Here is a 25,026-nt window from a genome sequence, read left to right as displayed (position 1 = left end):
TTAACATCAAATTAAACAGTCATTGATTTATATTCAAACAATTAAATAAGTTCAGTGTTTGGAGACACACTGACCTTTCATTCAAATCGGAGCAGACTGCGTTTAGACCTTGAAAGGTCACTGAATCGGGGCACTAGGCCTCTGTTTACCTACTTGGTGGAAAATTACGCATTGGTAGCTGAAAGATTCTAGATGTGTATCCAAAACGGCAATACGGCTCGCGACCAATGATTTCTAAAGGAAGGATACGCCCGTCAAAACGATTTGTCAAAAGAAAATGCCACCCGCGCGCCGGCCCTAATTCATAAAAATTACAGATTTATGAGAGTTTAGGGCCAACGCGACGGTGTCATTTTCTAGAGCGGTTGGGCTTGTCCTTACGCTAGTAATATGTAAGTCAATGCTCGCGACCTATCACGTGAGTACAAATATACAGTGAAAAGTAGCTTGCTCAGAGCGGTGGTAGCTAAGTCGGGTAAGCATCCGCTTCTCACGCCAGAGATGCGGGTTCAAATCCCGGCGCTGACATGTACCAATGAGTTCTTTGAATTTAAGTACAATGAAATAACAAACTCTTACGGTGAAAGAAAACGGTAGGCAGGGTGCCAAAAGTGGCTGTCATTCTGAACAACTTTTGTTTGACTAATCCAGAACTTAATATTGGTCCGGCTCAGGATAAGAATGCTGAAACCGGGCCTTAGATTTGGCGCTGGTATCGGTAGCGGCAAAACTGAGAACTAACAAAAATAATTTAATTATACTAGCGCCCTCTAGTGTCGAGTAGCGCAACTAGTAAACGTTAAAGCTTGCTAATAGTTTTTATCGTAGGTTGTGTGTGTGTGTTGTTTTGTTGTTCATCTAGTTTAAAGATAATTCACTAGATGGCTCTTAAGTTCATCTTAAATAACAAAGGAAATTACTTAGTAATTAGAAGAAAAAAATATGATTAATTAGAAGAAAAAAAGTAGCGACGATATACGTATTTTCAAAACATCTTATTTTAAAAACATAAAATCAACCATGACAAAAGTATGTTTCCGCCCGGGATCGAACCGGGGGCCTTCTGCGTGTTAGGCAGATGTGATAACCGCTACACCACGGAAACCGATGAGAAACATGGTGAAAAAATAATACAAATACATATTGTAGTCATCCTGAAAAAAATTATGAGACATTGATAAAAATAAAAAAGAGATTAGGAATTAAAAAAAAAACTAAATTTCGATTCGTGACTACCTATATTCAAAATAGTGTAGGACTCCCTCCGGATATATGGGCGACGATTTTGATATATATTATGATTGCACCACATCATAATGATTGCATGCGGAAAGCTATTATAGATCGCATCCACTGGAGTGCTTTGGGAGAGGCCTACGTCCAGCAGTGGACTGCTGGCTGATGAAGAAGAAGAAGATTTTCAAGATTTCAAACGGACATAACTATATATCCTGTGCTTAGTCCGTTACCGTTGAGATCGAGTTGTCTTATTATTAAAACCTATTCAGGTGTTCAAGCGCCATGCGCCATGTAAATTACTCAAATATTTCGTAATAATTTTGCGATAAATAAATTCTAACACTAGACTCGAAAGGCTGAGAATCAGCTAAGTACCAGGCTGCCATGGGTGGGTGGAGGTGCGTCACAGTTGTCATTGCACTCGATACTGCACGTCACGTGACCATGACGCAACGTCACCGCACGCCGACTATGACGCAACTTGTAGATGCTTCTGGTGTCCTAGTACTAAATCATAATAGGTACTAAGATTAATAATATAAGACAGAATGGGCTATGTAAAAAACATACGAATCAATCTAACAAAACTATTTTATATTTCATATTAAGTAATTACCCTACTGATCATTCGTCGAAATGGTCCCTGAAAGACAAACGGAGCCACTACATACAACTTACAATAACCTATTATATTTTAAAAGGTCAAATACCCTCTTTTTACCAATTAATAGGTAGAATACCCTTTATTTGGACACCAACAAGAATAATAAAATTAACAAGTAGTAACTTAATTAGGGTACAAAAGGTATAATTTTAAAAAATAATAGTCTGTGTACTGATCTGGAAGCACTTTGCATTATTAATTGTATCATTTTTATTACGCAACTGCCCACCTATTGATTTACTTACAGTGCGTACTCGAACTGATAAAGCCATCAATCAAATTCAAGTGTTAGGTAAATAGCTACAAACACAGGATACAGGAGGTTTATAAAATACAAGCTGTTCCCGTGAGCTTAGCTTCGCCTTAAAAAGTTTTCCCGTGGGATTCCGGGATAAAAAGTAGCTTATGTTCTTTTTCAGGGTCTAGACCATATGTATATGTGTCCATATGTACTGTGTCTGTCTGTCTGTCTGTCTGTCTGTCTGTCTGTTACTCTTTCACGCCAAAACTACTGAACGGATTCGAATGAAATTTGGTATACATATGGTCTAGACCCTGGGAAAGAACATAGGCTACTTTTTATCCCGGAATTCCCACGGGAAAACTTTTTAAGGCGAAGCGAAGCTCGCGGGCAACAGCTAGTAATATTAATAATTAATAAGTAAGGACTAGTTCTGCCGTACCACCACCGACACAAGCTATCAATACAATCCTTATGCAGCTTTCTGTCAAAACTAACGTAACTTGTATGGAGCTGACTGGAGAGGGATGCTGCTTAAGGATTGCGCTTATTGCTTACTAGCTGTTCCCGCGCGCTTCGCTTCGCCTTAAAAAGTTTTCCCGTGGGAATTCCGGGATAAAAAGTAGCCTTTGTTCTTTCCCAGGGTCTAGACCGTATGTATACCAAATTTCATTTAAATCCGTTCAGTAGTTTTTGCGTGAAAGAGTAACAGACAGACAGACAGACAGACAGACACAGTTACTTTCGCATTTATAATATAGTAATTATTATTTATTATAGTAAGGATATATTAGTTATTATAGTAAGGATATGTGTCAAACCTCTGTCAAATTTGACTAAAGTGTATATCTGGGTGTAGGTGCAGTTTGAATGCAGTCGACGCCATTGCATTAGAACTTCAAAACAAACGAGTGATCTGATTTAAGGCAAGCGTCTACCTATCACTATCGTACGTATCGGATGAAACGTATTGACATAAATGTATGCTTTATGTCAAAACCGAAGTAACTTGTATGAATCTGACAGATTTTTGAGAGATGAGAGTAACACTCTGCTGTCTAGAGCCTAACACCCTGTATTGAGATCTTATCTACACTCGCTAGGTGGGTTGTTGACAGATACAAATCCTAATCTTTAATTCATTTATCAAATTGATAGATATCTACTGAATAACTTGTCTGTACCTACATAACTATATTGATGCACAAAGGGCCAAATTTTTCCTGCGATTTAGAGTTCATGAAATGGGTCGATATTTTTTACACAAAACTCTATCCTTGGCCATCCTCATGAAATCACAACCACTACCCTAAGGTTGTTGGCTTGAGTCCACCAACCCGCACTAGGTCAGCGTGGTGGACTAGGCCTAAAACCCTTCCATCATCGGAAAGAGACCTGTGCCCCAGCAGTGGGGACATGACATGATGGGTCGTGATGATGGTAAACCCAATGGTAAAGGTTGTAATTTCAGCGTGCTGGAGAGCTTCCTACATAAGTACCTACTTGATAGCTACCACCACCGACAAATAAGAAATCCTTAAGCAGCATCTCAAACATATGTCATATCCATACAAGTTATGTCAGATTTGACAAATAAGCAATCATCATCATCGTAATCCGTCAAGACCTGGGGCAGGGGCTGGCGCTGGGTCTCCTTCCAATATATGGAAGGATTTTAGGCCTAATCCACCACGCAGGTCCAGTGCAGGTTGGTGAACTGCTGCTGGTGCAATGATGCTTAAAATGTCATTTTCGCTCCAGAACGCGAGCTAAGGCGTAGAGTACTATGGAAAAAATCATAACAGACATGCATGCTGGTACAAAAGAGCCGCCTCGGTCAGCCAATCAGGCGACGTCACAACGAGTAGCGATTAATCAATCGATGGGGGCCAGCTGTAATTGTGCTGGCTGCAATGGACTGCAATTCTACGGCTCTGAAAAATATGGGCGTAACTCATAAATGTTGGAATTTTTAGTTAATCAATGACCGTCCACAGTTGGTCAGAAATCTCTTCCAGGAATTGCACAAAACGGTGGACATTATTAGAAATAGTAGGTATTTCTGCTTCCTTATACGTTCTGATAGGTACTTAATCTAATTCTCAGTTGCTACTGAAAAACCCCGAGCATACACGCGTGAGTGTTAAGCGACTTTAAATCAGTAGACCACTCTAGGCCATCAAGGTCACCGTTGCTATATATTTGTCATCACAGCAGATTGAGGATCTTTGTTTTCAGAATTAAGAAATACATTGAGGCGAGCCTGTTGATAATTATTTATAATATCATTGGTTATTTAAAAAAAAATAGTAAAAAACAAAACCTAATAAAACCGTTTTACGCCATTATGGCTCCGGCGCCGTACATTGCACGCGGTAGAGGATCTAATGTGGAGCATGGACGAAGGTCTGACCAGGGTCGGCACACTGTTCCTGGTCTGCTTTCAGGAGTTTCAGGACTGATATTAACAATTTCATCAATATACAGAGGGAAATTTTATCAGTGCGATTCTCGTTGACCACGGCAAGTCAATACACTCCCACGTCATTCCACCTTGTGTAAGAATGCAACTTAAAGCCGTCATTAGCAAATTTATAAATGTCTTATAATTACCTACTTACTTAATATTTATCAAATAAGGTAAGTAAATTTATGTTAGCTGCGCAGTTATGCGACAAAAAATATGCTTAGACAAATAATATTACTATGCAAATAGATACAAAAATACTTCTGTATAAAAAGAATACATCTAATGATAAATGACCTGCCTCACCTAGAAGGTAAATTAATTGTCATTTAACACTATAGAACCAAGTTTCTAGAAACTTTTTTGTGTGAATATTATAAATAAAACACGCTAAACTTTAAGATTTAACCTTGGTCCAAACTACAATACTTATACCTACCTACATTCGGTAGAATAAATACTTAAACAGAGTGTCACCAAAAATGTATGTGTGTTTATTATTAAAAACACCCCAAATTAAAGTAATAGGGTATAATGTAGGTTGACACCTATTCAATTTTAGCTTGAACACTTGCATAATATATTTTTATTTAGTTAATAAATATTGATAAGTATAGATAGAGTAGATACTATTTCCTTACCAAGCTAAGCTCCTTAGGTGTTGCTGAGTAAACTAGAACCTACACGTATAATAGAAGATTAGCATTATTTCTGTAGGTTATCCCTCTTATGTATGTATACTAAGTTACTTACTTGTAAAAGTGTACTCTGTAGTATCTAACCTAAGGCTAAATATCTTACTAAATATATATTTATTATTTAGTATAGATAGATCTTGTGTACAATTTTACAGGATTCTTGTATGAGTGACAAATACAAAGTAGTAATTTGCTATTGCTACCGTCTGGTGAAAAGATTGGCCAGTCAATTCACGTGATCGTCAGTAGCCATAGAACAATGCGGACATGTCAGCCACTTACTGCCCACTTAAAACATTTCACTGGCAAAAAGTTTAGTTTTAATTTACAAAATTCGACCGAATGCCGAGTTGTACGACGGGTATTTTATAAGGAATTTTGATAAAAAATAAATTCGATCTTATATTTAGGGCTTCTCTATATAGAAAGTAGAAACCCTTAATGTAAGGTCTTGATTTAAAAGCATAAAAACCGAAAGATTCAGACACAGTTTAGGTCGACCAGTTTAAAATTCCTTCGTGAAAGTGCAACTCAGCGTGACTCTCTATACACATAATCCAAATAACTGAATGCTAAATATTTTTTTTACCTGCAGAATCGGCTGTATTATTTACCACTATTAGTTAATTAACAAATATAGTGAACTGCGTATGTATTTACATAAGTGACAGTACATAGAGCGCGTTGTGTCCAGCGGACCGTCCGAGGTTATCCTGAACCTGATCATGCGAGGCGGCGGAGTGTATATAATATACTTACCTATTTACTTAGTATATAAAACAATATAATTACTTAGTTAGTTATTAGTGCCTATTTAATTTTATCTAGTTTTAAGTTTTGTGTTAAATTGTATTAGTTATATATTTATAATCTTATTAAATAAACAGTACCCTTTAATATAATATAGATAAATGGTAGGTATGTGTATAAGGAAATTAAAAAAATAAAACAAAAAATCTAGATTGAAAAGAAAAATATATATATATATAATTATTTACTACGCATGTCAACTTGTTGGTCAAAGCACTTCAATTATTTTTTTTGCTAAAATCGTGTAAAGTTTGTTTTTGCACTCCCATACAATTTGCTCCTTGTACCTCCTGCAGGTTGACTGGTAGAAAATTGCTTTTAGCATTAAGTCCACCTGATTGTACATAATTTACTAATAAACTTCTGTATATTGTGCAATTAAAGAATAAATAAATAAATAAAGTAACCCAGGTTTGGCAGAGTTGGGAACGTGAAAATACGCGTACGGTACTCGTATAGGTGGCTGTAATCTTTCTTTACGTTAACATAAAAGGTTAATTTGGCCACAGTTTCAAAGAACTGTAAACTTTATATTTTTTTATAATCTTACCTCTACAAATAGCACTACGAAATATTGAAGTCTGTACAGTGTTTATAATTATATAGACTTAACCTTACCTAACCTTAATTACCTTCAACGCACATCACACGCTATACAAAGGTGTGTCCAGCAGGCTTGTCCATCTGTCTGTCATTAATAATGCCGTTGTCATGTATCACCACATGTGACGTTGAAGGTAAAACGTCTAGTGGCTAACTTAATCTAGAAAAACTACTGTGCAATGTTATTGTAATGACATCGACATCAACAGCCTATTTAACCGTAAAATGCTAAATAGCCTGTGTCAAGAAGTGACGGAGCCTACATCCCTGCTTTAATTGGATGGAGACCCGTGCCCCAGCATAGGGACGTGATGGGTCGTGATGACGTTATGATGAAGAAGCGACAAGCCGATAAAAGTGGCAAGTCAAAACAATTTTTTTTTATCAAAGATGTCTCCTGTTTGGAGCCGCGGTGGTGTTAACGGATTTAAGGCCACGTCCTCTCATTCGAGAGGCCATGCTGGGCTCAACCCCCCTGTCATGTACCTAAGTACTTACATTAATTTGTGCAATACAATATACCAATGACTTATTTTTATTTAAGGAATTGGCTATTCCAAAAAGGTATTCAATAAAATATAAATATATCGTTGTCTTGCTCTCATACCTAGTATGTAGAGACAAAGCAAGACAACGGTAGATTTGAATTTGATTTGATATTTGGTGCAAGCCAGCTGAAGTATACAATCATACCACAAGTGCTCTTACGATGAAGGAAAACATACATACGTAACACACGTCTATCTTATAACGCGTCAGACTTTCGTTCCTGGTTAAAAATAACTTATAGGTGCATCTTGTTAACGCATTCCATACCTATGCACAATTGCACACCATAACTCATTGTGTCTAAGGGCCACTTGCACCAACATATTAAATCTAGATTTAGTGCTAAATCTCGATTTTGTGTCAAATTTTATATGGATTGACGTTTCTTAAATCGAGATTTGACACTAAATCTAGATTTAAATCTTTGTGCAAGTGGCCCTAACTGTGCATCATCTCAGTAGGAAAACAAATGATGACTTTCATTTCCATTTATTGGAATTCATAAATAGAGTTGCTTGTGTGTTTCAGTGAATCCCCTATTGTGAATTGTGTGCTATAGTGATCGTCATCACTGCATGTGGTCATCTTATTGATGTTTTTCATAAACATTATATATGTAAATCGTTTTAAAAATTCATTTAGTCTTAGACAAGCTCAAAGCACAAGATTGGCTATGTGTTGAACCACAGGCAGTGGTTATACTTAAACCTACCTACCGCACCTATATTTTAACAGACGCATCTTATTCTGTATTCTTTGCGTACTAATAGAAATTCACTGCGTCCACTCCATTGGCATTGCCGACGCCGTTTCTCCCTAGGTATATTTAGGAAAATCCGTTTGGTCCGATACGTACGATACCGAGAGGTGGACGATTACCTTTAACCCGATCGCGAGATATAAGACAGAATAGGGCTCCAACCGATAATGTCCTGACGGACAGAAGTGGGCCAGTTACGTTTCGGTACTTACCAGTTACATACCGCATGGTACCTACTGTTTAGTGCACAGACTATAGCTAGTTCTTATCTGGACATGGCCGTGTGTGGTCGTTCATTGTTGAGACGATAAACAATATTGCGTCTAGAGTTTTAATTATTAATAGGTAAATACGTTTAGTTTAAACTTAAACAAATATATTTAAATAATAAATTGAGTGATTATTAAATTTTACTTCCGCAATAAACTTAAGTGACTGTTGTTTCAAAGTGCAAAAAGTGCAGTTGAAAAGTTTGCTGAAAGTTTGTTTTGTGTATTTATTTACTTTTTAAATGGAACTCACGTAGTTTCCAAGCAAATTATGCCGAAGAAAAAATATATTTTAAAAACCAAATAAGTGTTTTAACTTGTGGACGAGCAACGTGAAGTGGGCATTATGTAGGAAACTAGGAACATAAAAAAATTAAAAAAAAAACTGTTTTTAGTGTAAAAAAGTTAGTTTTTAAATGTGACAATGACGTCTTGGACCAGGGAGTTAGACGAGGCGACAGTCCTGGCCACTAAGAGCGGCTACTGGCACACTGTGTTGTTCTACTTACTGTGCAGTCTAGCCGCCATCCCGACCTCTTTCTTAGTATTTTCACAGGTGAGACTTTTTTAACTTTTCTTGGATATAAGAAAACTCTCTCAGCACAAGCTTGCTTGTTGGGGTCCACCAACCTGCACTAGGCCAGCGTGGTGGACTAGACCTAAAACCCTTCCTTCATCGGAAGGAGACCCGTGCCCCAGCAGTGGGGACGTGATGGGCCGTGATGATGTGATGATGATGGGATGAAGTTGCGCAGGATCGAGGCATCGAGGGGTGTGGAAGGAAAAAGAGGAGGCCTTATTGCCCAGCAGTGAGAAAACAAATAGGCTTAAACGTATGAATCACCTCATTTCTGATGTGTTCCTTCAGATAAACCTCCAGCAAAGCCATTCCGTGGCCTGCTGAGGGACTTTCAAAAGCGGAATTTCAAAATTTAGAAATACTTTAAGCATACAACGCTCACTGTCGAAAATGACCTTACTTCTGCTCAATGAAAGCGAGAGTATTATACGAATCTCTATGAGACCTTAATTTAATTTTATAAACAACTAGCTGTCCCCGCGCGCTTCGCTTCGCCTTAAAAAGTTTTCCCGTGGGAATTCCGGGATAAATAGTAGCCTATGTTCTTTCCCAGGGTCTAGAACCGTATACTATATATATACCAAATTTCATTCAAATCTGTTCAGTAGTTTTGGCGTGAAAGAGTAACAGACAGACAGACACACAGACAGACACGGTTACTTTCGAATTTATAATATTAGTTAGGATCATCCATAAGCCTAGCTAAAATCCTCAATTTGTATAATTTTTTTTTTTTAATATCGCACCTTTTTTTACACTTTTACCTATATTCTCCAAATTTCGCTTGTTTTCGGTCAGTGATAAAAATCTGATAAGATTCATTTGTCAACTTATCAGACAATATTGACACGTGGTCCGATAAACACTAGATTTCATTGATAACTTCCACATTTTTTCCTACGCATATTTTTTTATATTATTAAGGAACCATTTACACCTCAGTTACATGTTTGTAGAAGCATCCAATGTCTGAACACATTTATAAAAATGACAAACTGGCTTCAATTATAAGTTCTTGTACTTAGGAATTTGTTACAAATAAAATTTAAGTTAAATAAGATTTAAGTAGTTAGCCCCATTGCTTATAGGTATGGCGATTTATTGTGGCACGCCTCGATAGGATCAAATTCTATTATGCCTTCTAGGTCCTGCGCAGTTGTAAATATATTACAACAATAAATGTGGCAGCCGTAGTCTAAAACAAGTCAGTAGATCCACTCTAGCTAAACAAAACACAAAGTTTCTATCGACCTCACACAATCGAAACCTTTAACACAACGACATAGAGTCTTGGTTGCAGCACTCCAAATTTCGTATTTCGTGAAGTAATAGACCCCTCCTTGGATACTCATATCATTGATATTGCTATAACCCCCTACATATAAACAGCTTCCTGTTTCCTTTAAGACATCCGGATACACTTAAGATCGATCTATACGTAATGAGGCCAGAAGTGACATGTCTACGATCTGTGGCGCGTCGTTGGATCTATTCAACAAAATAGAGATTTATAGTCTATGCGCGGGAGTAGGAGCCGTAGATGCGACATTGCTTTGATGTTGTTTTTATCAACTTAAGGTGTTGTTGTAAGTTCAAAGATTGTGGTACCGTGGGTTGAATGGATGTAGATAGATATATACAATATTATTATTTATTTGTATTCAGGACTTACAATTTCATTTATACATAACAACTTATTCTAACTCAACAGTACAAAAGGCAGTCTTATCATTAAAAGCTAAATTCTTCCTCAACCTTTGGGTGGACACTGGACAGGTTATTTATTGTTATCAAAATTCTTTATTTTACTCAAATTGAATAAATGTGCACAAGGCGGAATTTATGCTAATAGTATTCTCCATCAGTTCGGAATTTCTAAACAATTATTTTGTTCATTGTAAACCAAAAAATATAGTATGAACAGTTGCGTAAACCCCTGCTGTGACGAGCGTTACGGCGTACAAAACATTATTAGAACAACTGTACGTATATATTATGATAATATACCATCGTAAATTATAAATTAAGATTGAAAATATAAATTATATGTATATGATTACTAACTAGTAACTAGTATATAACAGTCCGTTACATAATATTATTATGACCATTGCATCAAAGACGTAGCCTCTTTCTGAAGCTGAAATCAGAAGAACTGCACCATAACAACCGCATGCAGTCGCGTCAGCAACTGCTCGCAGTCGCTATACTCAACTACATGTTGTTCTACGTTCGACTTCGTTCAGTCAGCCTTAGCCCTAGTTTCACCATACTCTGTTACATTATAACAAGGGATTAGTTGTTGACTTTTGACACATCTGTCAAGAATTCAATATAGAAAATTTATTTTAGATGACACGTAACAATGTAACAAGGGTGTTAATGATCTAACAAACTATGGTTAAACTAGGCATTAGCCTAATAGGCACACCTCTACCCTACATCCCATCTACCATTACACACTCTATGACAAACATCTATTCATATAATAAAACCATCCTCACGATTCGTACAATATAATGCGCTTACGTTTGTCTTTATCTTTATACTCTATGGTAGTGAAAGACGCTATGCAAATGTGTGCCCTATTGCTTTACATAACAAATGTAGGTGTGAATTGAAAGGATATTATGTTTAGATGTTGCTGTTGTACATGATTGAGTCTATAGTCCCCCTCGAGATCAAAATGACATTAAAGATTTAGGGTCACTTTTACTAAACGATAAACGTATATAAAATAGTATTTAAATCAAATTTTAAATACATTTTGTACTAACTGACAGACGTTTGACAGGCTACTAAATACGTTTAGCGTATAGTGAAATTCCACCTTAATCCGATTTGGTTATGTAACCAAATTGCATGAACACTGGTTTAAAGTTCACGTTATGTTCTTTCAAGCACATAATACAGAAAGACAGACTAAAAATGCATGAAGGTAGAAAGGTTATTCTTATGTCATAAACATAAGTTATCACCTCAGCTAAGGCTGTTAGAATAATGAAAATTGTACTAGATATAAAAGCAAAAAGTTGAAAATCTTCTCGAAGAGTTTCTTTATCCATTTCTTCTCCTCAGTGACCGAGCCTTTATGAAATGGTGGTAGATGGATTATCTTGACAAGATATTGCGGTAATATAACTAATAACTGTATCATTAATCTGAATGTGAATCACTTATCGTATCCTCCGCCCCGTTAGACCGCAGACCTTAGACAAGTAGGCGGTATGCGGTAGCGGCTGGATGAGGAAGGCTGAGGACAGAGTGTGTGGACCTCCTTGGGAGAGGCCTATATAATATACTATCCAGCAGTGGATGATTATACGGCTGGTAATAAGCTGGTAATAATTATGAAATTTTGTTGAACGAACATCATCTTACAACATCATTATCAGTTCTCTATTTCCTACTGTTGGGCATTAGACCTCCTTTGGTATACACCAACTCTTTTGGTTCTCTTGCTCTTATCCAATTGGCTGTAATTTTACTCAGTAAAATCACACTTGCTATAACTTTCCCCAGGTGTTCACCACAGCGACGCCAGAGCACTGGTGTGCGGCGCCCCCAGAACTGCAAGTCTTGGACCTACCTCCTGAAGAGCTCCGTGCGCTCCTGGTACCAGGGGGCGCGGAGAATGGAACCTTCGAGAGGTGCGCGGCGTACGAGCTCGACTCGCGCGCTCTGTACGCCGCGCTGTCAGACTACGTCGATGAGAGGTGAGCTCTTGCTGTTTATGCGTTCCTGGTACTTTGAGAATGTTTGGTGATCATATGTATTGAATAATTTTAAATGCAGCGGATAATGATTTATTAACATGCAGCGGATAATGTTATCATTTATCAGTGATCGACCCGATTATGCTTTTAACATATAGAAAAGTGGTTTGGTTGGTTGGTTTTGGTTGGTTTTGTATGAAAGTCATGGCTCTTGATGTTTATGGGTGCCTGGTACTTTTAGAATATTTGTTGTTCTTCTGTTTTATTAGGTAATAAAATATCAGCAGAAAATATTGAGTCAGATGTGCCGCAGGTACAACCGATTCTAAAGTGGCATCAAATATACCGTATATCTTAGCAGTGTGGTTAACTTACCCAGGAATAGAATTTATGTTGATGCAGTTTCAGTTTCAGAAACAATAACTCTTATTTAAAGTGATTATCGATTTGCCAAACAAACGCTTTATTCAGCTAGCAGAGTGACTAAGACTAGACTGGAATAAACTAGAATGGAAATACGTATGGGAAAATTTCGATAAGCGATGAAATAGTAATATGCCTAAAATGTCTTGCACATTATTATTCATACCTACCTACCATTTTTTTTTAATTACGTTATTTTTCTTTTGATAATTCACGTATGCAGATGACAAAAGAAAACTATAAATCCTGAAATAAGAATACTTATTTATTTCTTACACACATACAGATTACAAGACTTTAGACCCTTTCATCATATTTTGTAGACGACTACAAATTTAAAAACTTCATATTTTTTTGTTCCAGATCTGAGGTATACCGGGACAGCGGCGCATTACGATTGGTTAGAACCAGGCAGCTGGTGATAGTGTCGGACCCCGCCGGCCGGGAAGAACAGGTCTTTACCAACAAGCTGTCGGGGCACCTCATCCAACTAGCGCACTTGTAGAAATAGCACCCTATTTTACAACTTTTAGCTGTACCGTAGGGCTTTTTGCACCTAGTGTAGACTGTGTGGTGGATCAACCCTGTCTTATTCTTTTACTAGCTTCTGTAGGTACTATTACTTTAAGTTATAATCCTCATCCAGAACAACATGGCATTTTGATTTTGCTATGCAAGACACGAGAGTAAATAAGCATAAGGCACATATCACACGAATTATAATTATTATAACTCCAATGTTAAAATAATTTTGCATGGGTGGTATGTATGTCCACCGTTAAACTGTTTCCACCCTATCCTTCATGATATTTATTGGCAGATTATTTAATGGCAGACTTTATTTCCAGATTAGACGAGTGAAAGAGGTGATTCTGTCCATCCGCAGTGATCCGAAGCCGTGCGCCTACGGGTGGGTGTTCCAGACTGAACATTACAGGAGGACTTTAGTCACTGATGTAAGTTCAATGTATACTTTAGTCATGGACACATTCTTTATTAACTTACCAAATACACAGAAGTTAAGTTACAGAAAAAAATATGTATATAGTTACTGATCATTCACTAATCTAAGTTCAATGTTTACTTTAGTCACTTATGTAAGTTCAATGTATGCTTTAGTCACTGATGTAAGTTCAATGAATACTTTAGTCACTTATGTAAGTTCAATGTATACTTTAGTCACTGATGTAAGTTCAATGTTTAGTACCGGAATCGTTTACCGGAATTTGTATGTAAATTAGTAGTTACTAAAGTAGTTATCTACCGATTGATCAAGAAGTCAAATATATTGCGGTGAAACGTCTATTGATACACGTATCGATAAGTGTAAGTGTTTTTTTAATCTTGATTTGGCCACTGGGCCTATAGGATGTTGTTAAAATAGCACAGTAAGTATACCGTACTATCTAATCTAAGTGATCTTATCTCGAAAAATATCGGCGTTTTGATCACATCTTTTGGAAAACGGAACTAATTATCTCTCAAGATTATCTCATATGTTTATTTAATTACATAAATTACGACACAATAATGCGTATAATTTTATTGTGAACTACATTTAGTTATCAACTTATCGTATTTAAGTGCTAAAGATAAGAATAGATTTCTTATTTTAGAATGCCGCCATTGATAAGCTGAATGAATAGTTTCAATCATAATAAACATTTTTATCAATACTTATTATTAAATACACTGATTTAATTGAATGATAGTTGGAATGTTTGGGTCTACTTGTATTTTGATTAATCTAGATTGAAAAGTAACATTCGTAAGAGTTGATTGTAAAGTAACTGTGATTTTATCGTAAGGGTAATTGAAAAGCGGGTATGTAGGTAGTATAAGTAAGTACAAAGAATACTGAATGTGATGTGTCCGAAGCTTAAGATGCCGAAAGGTGGACGCTTGCCTATACACGACGTTGATTGTCTAAAGCCATATATACTTGTATGTAAATATGCTGCTACTTCAATTGACTATTCGTATTTGCGTGTTTGCCAAATAGGTTTTTTGTAGGCAAATACGGCAATAAGTTTGGTGAATGAACAGACCACACATGGAAGTTTTGGCAAATACGAAGAGCCAAGTGGAGAAGCAGCATAAGGCTGCCTATCCACCAGAGCGGAGCGAGGGTGCGGAGCGGTGTGCGAGGTATACAATTACCAATGAGATTGTATAAAAACTCCGCTCATTGGATTTTTTGTGCCTACCATACCGCTCCGCACTGGCTTTTGACACATCTGTCAAAAAAGATGGACATGGCGTATAGTTAATTAACAGAACTTGATGAAACTAGGCCTAAGGTACAATGATGATAAACTGATGATGATGCTTATAATGATGATGACGACGATGACGATGATGATGATGATGTTGCAGTTCTCGCTGGTGTGCGCGGAGGGCTGGTGGCCGCGGATGACCAACACGCTGTTCTGGGTCGGCTCCATCTTTGGAAACCTGTTCTTCGGGTGGATGTCGGACAGGTCAGTGTTGTCATCTACAGGGTGATGATAAAATGTTTTTGTGAACTGAAAGGTGAAGTAGGTGGCTATTCAAAGCGCTTTTAATTTGCGAACAGAGAGTCTTTCCAAAAGCATCTAAAAAAATCGCCCCTTTTAGCTTACAAAACCAATATTTAACCCAATTTCATTAGCGCTGAATATAGAACTTTTAGTTTTTCATCAATAAAGAAGAGTGCATGGGCAATTTTCTCATCTTTGTAATGAACTATCTTTAACTATGCCAATGAAGCATTGCCTTATCCAAGAAAGAAACTCTCCCTTACCCGTCCTAACTTTCTAGATACGGCCGCCGCCTCACCATCCTGCTCATGATCTACCTAGAAGTCCCGCTCGCCATCGCAGCCTCCTTCCCCTCTTCCTACTGGACCTACACGGCTCTGAGGGTGGCTGGAGGGTTGTTCTTCCCGGCTCTGTACCAGCTGCCGTTCATACTGGCCTTGGAGCTCATGCCGCCTGATAAGCGGACTTATACTGGTGAGTTGCTTCGGTTTATGGTGTGCTGGTAGTTTTGTAAGGCTTGGTTGAACTGTGGTAGGTAGTATGGCGTTTTGGATTCATGTGATACATAAGTCGATTGGGGTACGTGATGACAGTAAAATTAAAGATTGGTTGTTATGTAAAAGTAAAAAAAAAGTACAATAAGCGTGTTGTTTTGGTAGTTTAAGCCGTAGCCTACTTAGTAGAGCTCTTGAATCTCCAACTTCCCCATTATCTACAAACTTTACTTAAAGCTCGAGACTAAGGGCGTCTTGCACAACAAAGTTAAATAAAATTAAATAGTTTGTCTCTTGCTCTGACAGTATAATGACAGAGCAAGAGGTCATAGATTTAATTTTATTTAACTTTGTTGTGCAAGACGCCCTAAGTATAGTGGATATAATTTCCATGACATTTCATTTTGTTGGTTCATGGTGACCCAAAATCAATCTGCGCATATTGATTTTAGTCAAGATTACTGTAGATAATAAATGCCTTATGCTGCGCTATATGCTCCCTCGCTAAAACACCGTCTCAGGATCAAAACAAACGCGTTGCACCCCTTGACAAACAATGTACCTACTAGGTATTTACCACAAAATCTCCTTCCATCCTTCCAGGCATAGTAGTGGGCATGTTGTTCGCGAGCGGCATGTGTCTCCTCGCGGTGCTCGCCTTCCTGCTGCGGGACTGGTTCTGGCTGTCTCTGGCCACGAGCCTGCCCTTCCTGTCGCTCTATAGGTATGTTACCGTGAGATATAAGTATTCATATTATGTACCTGGCTCTCTCGCATGGAACCTTTGTGGATACCCAAGGTATAAACAATACCTAAACCTACTTAATTTTTGAACATTTTCCACTACGATGTTCTGCTACGGGTTAGTAGGTACAGATAATCCAGATGTGCTACGAGTATATCTAGATTTGCTGGTTTTCTTTCGATGTTTCCCGTAAGAGGTAGCTCTTAAATATACCTACAATGGTACTTAAATTTTAAAGAACACATTGGTCCATGTCAGCGTCAAGATCGTTTACCGGTCGTTTACCAGACAGATTTTCCACCGCCCCAACCAAATACTAATTATCCCAATTTTGTAGCTACTACTGGCTGATCCCGGAGCGATGGTATACATACATTGTACTTAAAAGTAAGTACTTTAATTCCGATTGAGCTGTGCCACCGTTCCAACCAAATACTTATTATCCCTTTGTCAGTAGCTACTACTGTTCCTGTCTTGCAGTTACTACTGGCTGTTACTTACGAGTATTATTCGTATTATCTTGTAGCTACTACTGGCTGATCCCCGAGTCCCCGCGCTGGCTGGTGGGGCGCGGCCGCATCGCGGAGGCGGAGCGCGTGCTCCTCGACCTGGCGCGGAGGAACGGCGTGCTCCTGCCGCGCGGCTTCCTGCTGGACCTCCATGTGAGTACTACTGCTGGACCTAATGTGAGTACTACTGCTGGACCTCCATGTGAGTACTACTGCTGGACCTACATGTGAGTACTACTGCTGGACCTACATGTGAGTAATACTGCTGGACCTACATGTGAGTACTACTGCTGGACCTACATGTGAGTACTACTGCCTCTTGCAAAGGAAGGATCCTCCGACCAGGTGGTTTGGCCTAGCAGGCAGCTGCCTAACGCTGCGTAGGGAATTTATAGTTACTGCAGGTAGATTAGCGCCATACCCAAGTAACATTTCATTCGAGCTTAGGTTGTAAGAAATGCCTTTAGGTTTTATAAGGGTTGTGAAAAGGTTAATGCTTTGCTATCTGGTCATATTGAGTACTTGAGAATGATTACTAAGTCCTAAAACTAATTGTTTATTAATACAACCTTGTAGCTGCTGATAAGAGTTTATATTAACGTTATTTTAACATGTATTTCAGGAGCATATAGTTCTAGGATCTTATAGTTGTCGTAGACTTCTGATTTACTTCTAGAAAAGCTAGCATTAATGCTAAAGTGAGAGCTTAAGGTTAAATTTTTAACCTTGATACAACCATAAAGTTATGGAATATTTAAATTACTTATAAGTATTTTTTAAAACCTATCTTAAACCTTTAGGTTGATAAGAGTTGTCTAGGTAAACAAATTAGGACTACTTGGTGAAAACCAAAAGCAGTAAGCACTGGCTATGAGCTAAAGGCATGATTTAAGTCCTACAAGAATATTTTAAAGCTTTAGAGGCATCCTCAAAATATGTTTAATGCTTTTTAGTAATTACCTAACGGCCGCCATATTTTTTAACTGAAATAAAAAAAAAACTTACCAAAAAGATACATTTTAATTAATAAGGGAAAATTCAGTAGCGTTTCCTATACTATTCCAAATATATGTTTTTTTATATAGACAGTACTTTTACTTCTAATATAAATTTACACCAAACATAAAATTTTATCTATTTTTTTTAATTAAAATATCTTCAAATTTATCATTTACAAAAGGCCCGTCACTTATACAGAACTATTATCCGAAAGTATCACAATAAAGTGCTAGTCGCACAAGGTTTTCATATTTCCTGACTTCAGCCTAACTACTTACTATATTTTGTATTAATACAACACTTACAAGTTAGCCATTTTGAGTCTTGGAAAGTGTCAGGTAATGGCGCCATTTATTATAATTATTATAAAATCTTACACAGAAACGTTTTAAGACCCGAGAGTCCTGGGAAGGCATTACAAATATCCATCAAATGTGTTTCAAGTTATAGTAGAGTTACATCCAGGACTAATTTAGAACTTAAAAGCTGTCTTCCAAGGTTATGTTAACGTTAAATTAAGGTTGTGAAGGTTTTATTTAGGTTCTGTGTAAGTTGTTCAAAAGGTTCTGGGTTTGAGCTATAGGTTTTGCTGTAGCTCTCAGAAAGGTTCTAAAACGTGGGCCCTTTTTGCACTCAGGAGGTTAATATAAGGTTAATATAAGGTTATCGAGCCTTCTAAGTCTCACGAGTTGATTTCCATACAAAGGTTCTAGAACCTTTTCAAAACCTTTTTAAAACCAAAAATGTTACTTGGGTAGTCCAAAAGAAAAACAGGTTTCTTAAGATTGATTGAACTATTTTCCACTATGCTGGTCCACTGCAGGTTGGTTGAGTTCACAAGTCTCGATATATTTACACTGTAAAAAAAAACATTTCAAATGGGTATACGAGTACATCATGGTTGTGAACCACAACAAGCCACAGAGAAGCGGGAGTTTACCTAACTGAGGTGTTTACAACACTGTACTAACTTTAGGTATATGTCCCAGCAATGGTAATTTAACGATACCGTCAATAGGGCACCAGGCCAGCATAGCCGTATGACCGCTGGCGACATTTCGCCGTATATTAATTTATTTATAGCATTCTCGATTATGATTGATGGCTCGTATGCAGCGCATGAGGGGGGTCGTATCGATTTTACACGTGTCGTGCACGCCATTGAGACTGATTTGGCCTACTTATGTGCCCACCGTAGGTACAAGAAGAGTTATTTGGGTGTGTAAAAAATATGCCTCTAAAAAGCCTCTGTGAACTTGTTCCTTATGCAGGTGTTGGAAAATGGTATAGTAACCCTATATGGGTGGTAGGACAATATGGCTTGGTGGGCAATCTTGGATGCACAAATCTTGTGTAAAGCGCCACTAACAACGGTGCATCTTACATCATGCCCGCGTGTCCTTGCACCAGTACGCGGAAAAAATAAGCATTTTTACAACATCCTCAATATACGCCCATCTCTATATGGCAGTCGGCGACTGTCGCTAATATGACCAATCCTATCACTTATCAGAGTCATCTAGACAAAATACTTACCCATTACGACGAAACTTATTGTGCGTGTGGGAGGTAAAATCTTCCAATAAAAATACTATAACAATTAATTTAATCTTCTCCAATTGAATAGACCAAAGTGTAAACTGTAAATTGTTTGTACTGGTTTAGGTCACTATTTTTGCAAATACTCATAAAAAAACTAGTCATAAGTCTGTTTTGTTAAAATATCAATAAAATCACCATTTCCGAGTTAGACCTAGGTATAATGAAAGAAACATCGATCGTCGGTTAAAGAATTGATACATTAATATTACTACTGCAAGTTCCATGTCAATATATTTATGAAAATATTATGTATGTTCGTAAAAACTTAAATTTTAATAATTTATTAAATAAAACAGAATGAAATGTGATCTACGACTAATAAACCTAAACTAAAATGTCACGTCACGTCACTGTAGGCTAATAATCTCTTCTGCAAGTAGTTTTATGTTGGTACTAGTGAGAAACTATCTATACAAATTAGAGATGCTCTACTAAATTTATTAGCGTAATACAAACAATAAATTTTAGTATCGAGTTTATGTTGTCAGTAAATTATAAATAAATATGTTTTTTCTTACCAACAAGTCGATAACCTAGTGTTTTATCTCCGTATTTTTTTCTATTTATATATAAAAAACCTATTGTTATTTATTATCGGCATTGTTTTTTACATCCTAATTAATATTAATTCAACTGATAAACTTTTTCATAAATAAACAATGACGAATCGTTGACGTCAATCAATCACTACCTTGTCTTATTCCAATACAACTATAACAATTCACGCGTTTTCCCAATATTTTTATTATAAAATATGTACTTATAAGACAAAATTTTAATTATACATTAGATGATGCCTCGTGCCTCAGAGTTAATAACAAAATCCTTTGCTTCTATTTCAGAAAAAAGTCAAAGAAGAAGAAGATGCAGCTTTTGTAGAGGAAACTACACTTCCAATAATAAACGGTCATGTCATTGGAATGCTTAAAATTGACAAAGAAGACACGCAGTTAGTAGACAGAAGAATGAGCACAATGCTCTCTTTCAAACCTGACAAAGATATCAACATCAACAAAACAAACAGACAGTCAGATGCGGAGGAAATAAACAAAACTCCGAACCTTGAAAGAATTATAGCTTTAGAAGTAGCAGAAATAGTCAACAGAAAAACACGCCAGAAGTCAAATAAAGAGGATCACATTAGCATAGAATCTAGTGATAAAGAAGTTTTAGAGGTAAAAGAAGAAGATGATGAAGAATCTCAATTGAACACAGAACAGCAACAGAAAGCTACACAGACTGATGCGTACGCTAAATCCCCAGTTAATAGTTTAAGAAGAAAATCTATGCAATTTGTAAGCAAAATGTTTCACAAAGAAAGCATGGAAGCCAGTCCAGAGAATAAGAAAATGGACGACCAGAATTCAGTTGGGGACTGCCAAGCGTCTCCGTTAGATGTATTTAGATATCCTAATATAAGAAAGAAATTCTTCATACTGACCTTCGATTGGGTAGTGCTTGGAGTCGTGTATAATACGTTATGCTACAATACGCCTAATTTAGGAGTCGATGATTTTGTTGCATTTTTCATAGGTAAGTTAACTTGTATACTTACTCATGTAGTTATACATATATTTTAGAATAATTGCTTTTAAAACTGTGAAGTCAAGTTGACATCTATGACTCTTATTTGGTCGACCGGATCAGTCTTTAAAGTCTTTAGTAACGCTAACTTGTGCCTAGGCTACCGGGTTCGATCCCCGGCCGCGATAGAATTTTTTTTATCGGATTTCACCATCAACAAGCTTGAAGCTGCTGTCTGAAAATATCCTGCGGTAGCCTATTACGAGCTGTGTGTTTTAAAGTGGTTCATAAACATTTAGTACAAAGTATCTACACTCACGAGGAATGAAAAAGTTCCACTCAACTACAAAACGTCAACGCCAAAAGACCGCAATTTTTTGAAACCTTTAATTTAGCTTTTGATCAAATGGTTTACGTTTTCAATTGGTAATATTCTGATCCGCTGTTAAATGTACTTCAATTTGGCAGACGGCGTCATTAAGCTAGTCTTTTAAGTAATTTGGTGCTATTGTCACTGGAAGAGTCTTCTGTCTTCCAGGAGGAGCGGTGGAGCTGCCGTCGTACTTCATCGCGTGGAAGCTGATGGACCGGTTCGGGCGGCGCTGGGTGCTCTGCATCTTCATGAGCGTCGGCGGCGTGGCTTGCCTCAGCTGCGTGCTGGTGCCGGAATGTAAGACCTTTATTGTCATATTTATAATCAGTCCATGCTACATTTCATCATGATAGTCATGAGTCACCAAGTAAGTCACAGATATATTCCTCTAACTATAAGGGTGTTGCAGAAGGTCTACCTCATAAATGTGCTAATCTCCTTTCCTTGTGGCAAACCCGTGGTTGATTGTATCCCTAGTGATGTAGGACCTGATGATGTCATGAAGAAAAGTAATACACAATCTTCACGCTTTTCAGGTCCCCCTTTTGTCTAATGACTTCATATCCATTGCTCCCTAACTTTCTGTTAGGCAGTAACTCTTTCCTAGTTTTAAGTCCCTATTCCACTTCTCTTCCAGCAAACCACTGGCTGATGGTGTCACTGGTGATGCTAGATTTCATGATCCCATCAGTCCCTCTTTTTGTCTATACCCTATCCAGTTGATGGTCTCATGAGGAATCGTAATGCACAATCTGAACGCTTTCCAGGTCTCTCTTTTTGTCTATACCCAATTCTGAAATTTTCCCATGCTATTTCCTTTCCAGCAAACCCCTGGCTGATGGTGTCCCTGGTCATGCTGGGGCGGCTGTGCGCGGCGGCGTCGTTCTCCGTGTTCTACGTGATGATCGGCGAGCTGCTGCCGACCGTGCTGCGGGCGCAGGCCATGGGCGCCGCGTCCTTCATAGCGGGGCTCGGGCTGCTCGCGTGCCCGTATATTGTTTATCTGGTGAGTGCGTGAGAAGATAGTAATGCTTGACGTGACTAAAGTTCTCTGTTGCGCTCGCTCTTGAGGCTGCGCGATATGAGTGAGCGCGATTCAAAACTTTTGTCACGTCTTAATTGCACCCCGTGCTAGGGCTTCTGGTATTGTGAAATAGTTATAGTGATCCCCTGAGTCACTTTCTACAGCTTGCAGCTTACTATATATACCCATTTTGTATCCAGGGTGATACAAAATGGGTATATATAGTAAGCTGCAAGCTATCCATTAAAGGTATGGATTCTATATCTGAAATTTAGAGGCGTGTGCCTAAAATTTGTTGCAAAATGGTCACTAGAGAATTATACATCACACATTTGGAAGGCCAAAACAGACTATTATTAATTAAATTCATTTATTTCAGATAACTTGATCCATATTCAGTACATGTCATAAAATTCAATAAACAAAAAACAATACAATTAACAACGAGCACAAGAATTAACATAAGTACAATTTATCACAAATCAAATTAATACATACATTCAGGATTAAATACAATATAAAAAAAAAATATATAAAAAATAAGAATAATAATAATATTATGGTTTCTTTTGGAGCTGTTCAGCTGTGTATAAGTATTGAATGATGATCATTTAGGGTTAATAATAGATAAAGCGTTGACATGGAAGCCACACATAGAGGAACTAAATAAAAAACTTAACAAAAATGCATATGCCCTACACAAACTGTCAGACATAGCAAATATTCAGTCATGTTTGACAGCATATCATGGTTTAGTATCCTCGATAATACGCTATGGAATAATCTTTTGGGGTAATTCAACCAACCGAAACATAGCGTTTAAAGGACAGAAAAGGTGTGTCAGGGCTCTGTTTGGACTAAAATCAAGAGAAAGCTGTAAACCATATTTTATTAAACATAAACTGTTAAGTCTTCCCTCAACCTACATATATGAAGTAGCACTATTTGTTAAATCAAATCCCTCACTATTTGAAACAGCAGAAATCAAAAATAAACGGCTACAACGAGATCCAAAGCGACTCTACCTACCCAAATCAAAAACGGCTCTCATGAAGAAAAGCATATTTCTTATGAGTATAAAAATATTTAATAAACTACCGTTAAGAATAAGGAATCTAAACCTAAATACATTTAAGATTGCACTTAAAAAAATGCTAGTGCAAAAGTGCTATTATGATTTGACAGAGTTTTTAAATGACAAATTCTAAGGTAATTAGCAAATTATAGTTGTAATTGTAAGTATAGTTGATATTAATTTATTTTTACTTTTGACATTTCTTTTAACTTTTGACATTACTTGTAAATTTATACTTAATTTTTATATTTTATTGTGAATTTGTATGTTATAAATGAATAACTAAACATGCAGAACTAAAATGATTATGTTACCAACTAAATGTAAATGTATACCTACTCATGTTTAACAAATAAAGAAATCTTATCTTATCTTATCTTATCTTATCTTATCTTTATCTTATCATCCCAAACCACCTCTTCCAAACACCTCCTACCAACTACCAATAACCAAGCCTATTGCCCCCAGGCGGTCTACTCCAAACTCCTGCCGCTGGTCATCATGGGAGTCCTCTGCATCCTCGGCGGAGGCGCCTCGCTGTTCCTGCCCGAGACCCTCAACCAGCCGTTGCCGCAGACCCTGAGTGATGGGGAGATGTTCGGACGACACTTCAAACTGCTCAGCTGTGTCGGTGGAGAGAGATAGTTCTAGATTGTGTATTACTTATTTATTAAAGGCTTTTAGTGTAGGTTGGTTGTTTTATTGGATTCTAACTAGGTGCAACGTAAATAAATAGTTGCCCAAAATGAGAGCTGCAGAGCTGGTAATGAAAATTTAACAACATGTCATTGGCTAATAAGTTTTTATTTGTATCTACATTATTTTATTTTATGAAAATATTACCCCTGGCCGTATACAAACAAGGCTCAATACTCAATCTTTTATTGCATCCATAAGTAATTTATACAGGTGTTCAATACATTAAATTAGGAACTTTATGGACCCTGTCGGGCACAGCAAATTAAAATAAACGGTTTACAAATATCCTTAGTATCTAATAAGTATCAACAATCATATTATAGGCTTCCATATCTACAACATATTTACTATGTACCATCCGAGAAATCCTTGCTTGCACAATTTCAAAACATATCCCGTGCGCATCTCAACCTTTTCACGTGTTAGTGACAGGCTGACAGGATT

At 37.4% G+C, this 25,026-nt stretch overlaps 1 protein-coding gene and 1 non-coding gene across 3 annotated transcripts; one reads left to right on the top strand and one right to left on the bottom strand.

Moving 5' to 3' along the window:
- Nucleotides 1–1,032: 1,032 nt before the first annotated feature.
- On the bottom strand, nt 1,033–1,105 carry Trnav-aac. Its single transcript has one exon. It is a non-coding gene; the product is annotated as a tRNA-Val (tRNA).
- A 7,398-nt stretch (nt 1,106–8,503) lies between these two features.
- On the top strand, nt 8,504–24,571 carry LOC105380785 (organic cation transporter 1). Of its 2 annotated transcripts, none has more exons than XM_011550387.3 (12): nt 8,504–8,856; nt 12,403–12,596; nt 13,383–13,389; nt 13,868–13,975; nt 15,396–15,499; nt 15,819–16,012; nt 16,636–16,756; nt 17,304–17,439; nt 20,730–21,420; nt 21,950–22,081; nt 22,609–22,790; nt 24,352–24,571. In XM_011550387.3, exons 1-12 carry the CDS (start codon nt 8,725–8,727, stop codon nt 24,526–24,528), a joined length of 2,178 nt encoding a protein of 725 aa, XP_011548689.3. In that variant the 5' UTR covers nt 8,504–8,724; the 3' UTR covers nt 24,529–24,571. The 2 variants fall into 2 exon arrangements, with proteins under 2 accessions (XP_011548689.3, XP_011548687.3); XM_011550385.3 differs by having other exon boundaries at nt 13,383–13,473.
- The last annotated feature ends 455 nt before the right edge of the window (nt 24,572–25,026 follow it).

The sequence above is a fragment of the Plutella xylostella genome, chromosome 20, assembly GCF_932276165.1.
Source record: "Plutella xylostella chromosome 20, ilPluXylo3.1, whole genome shotgun sequence".
Taxonomy (NCBI): domain Eukaryota; kingdom Metazoa; phylum Arthropoda; class Insecta; order Lepidoptera; family Plutellidae; genus Plutella; species Plutella xylostella.
This window is presented reverse-complemented; position numbering and strand designations above follow the sequence as displayed.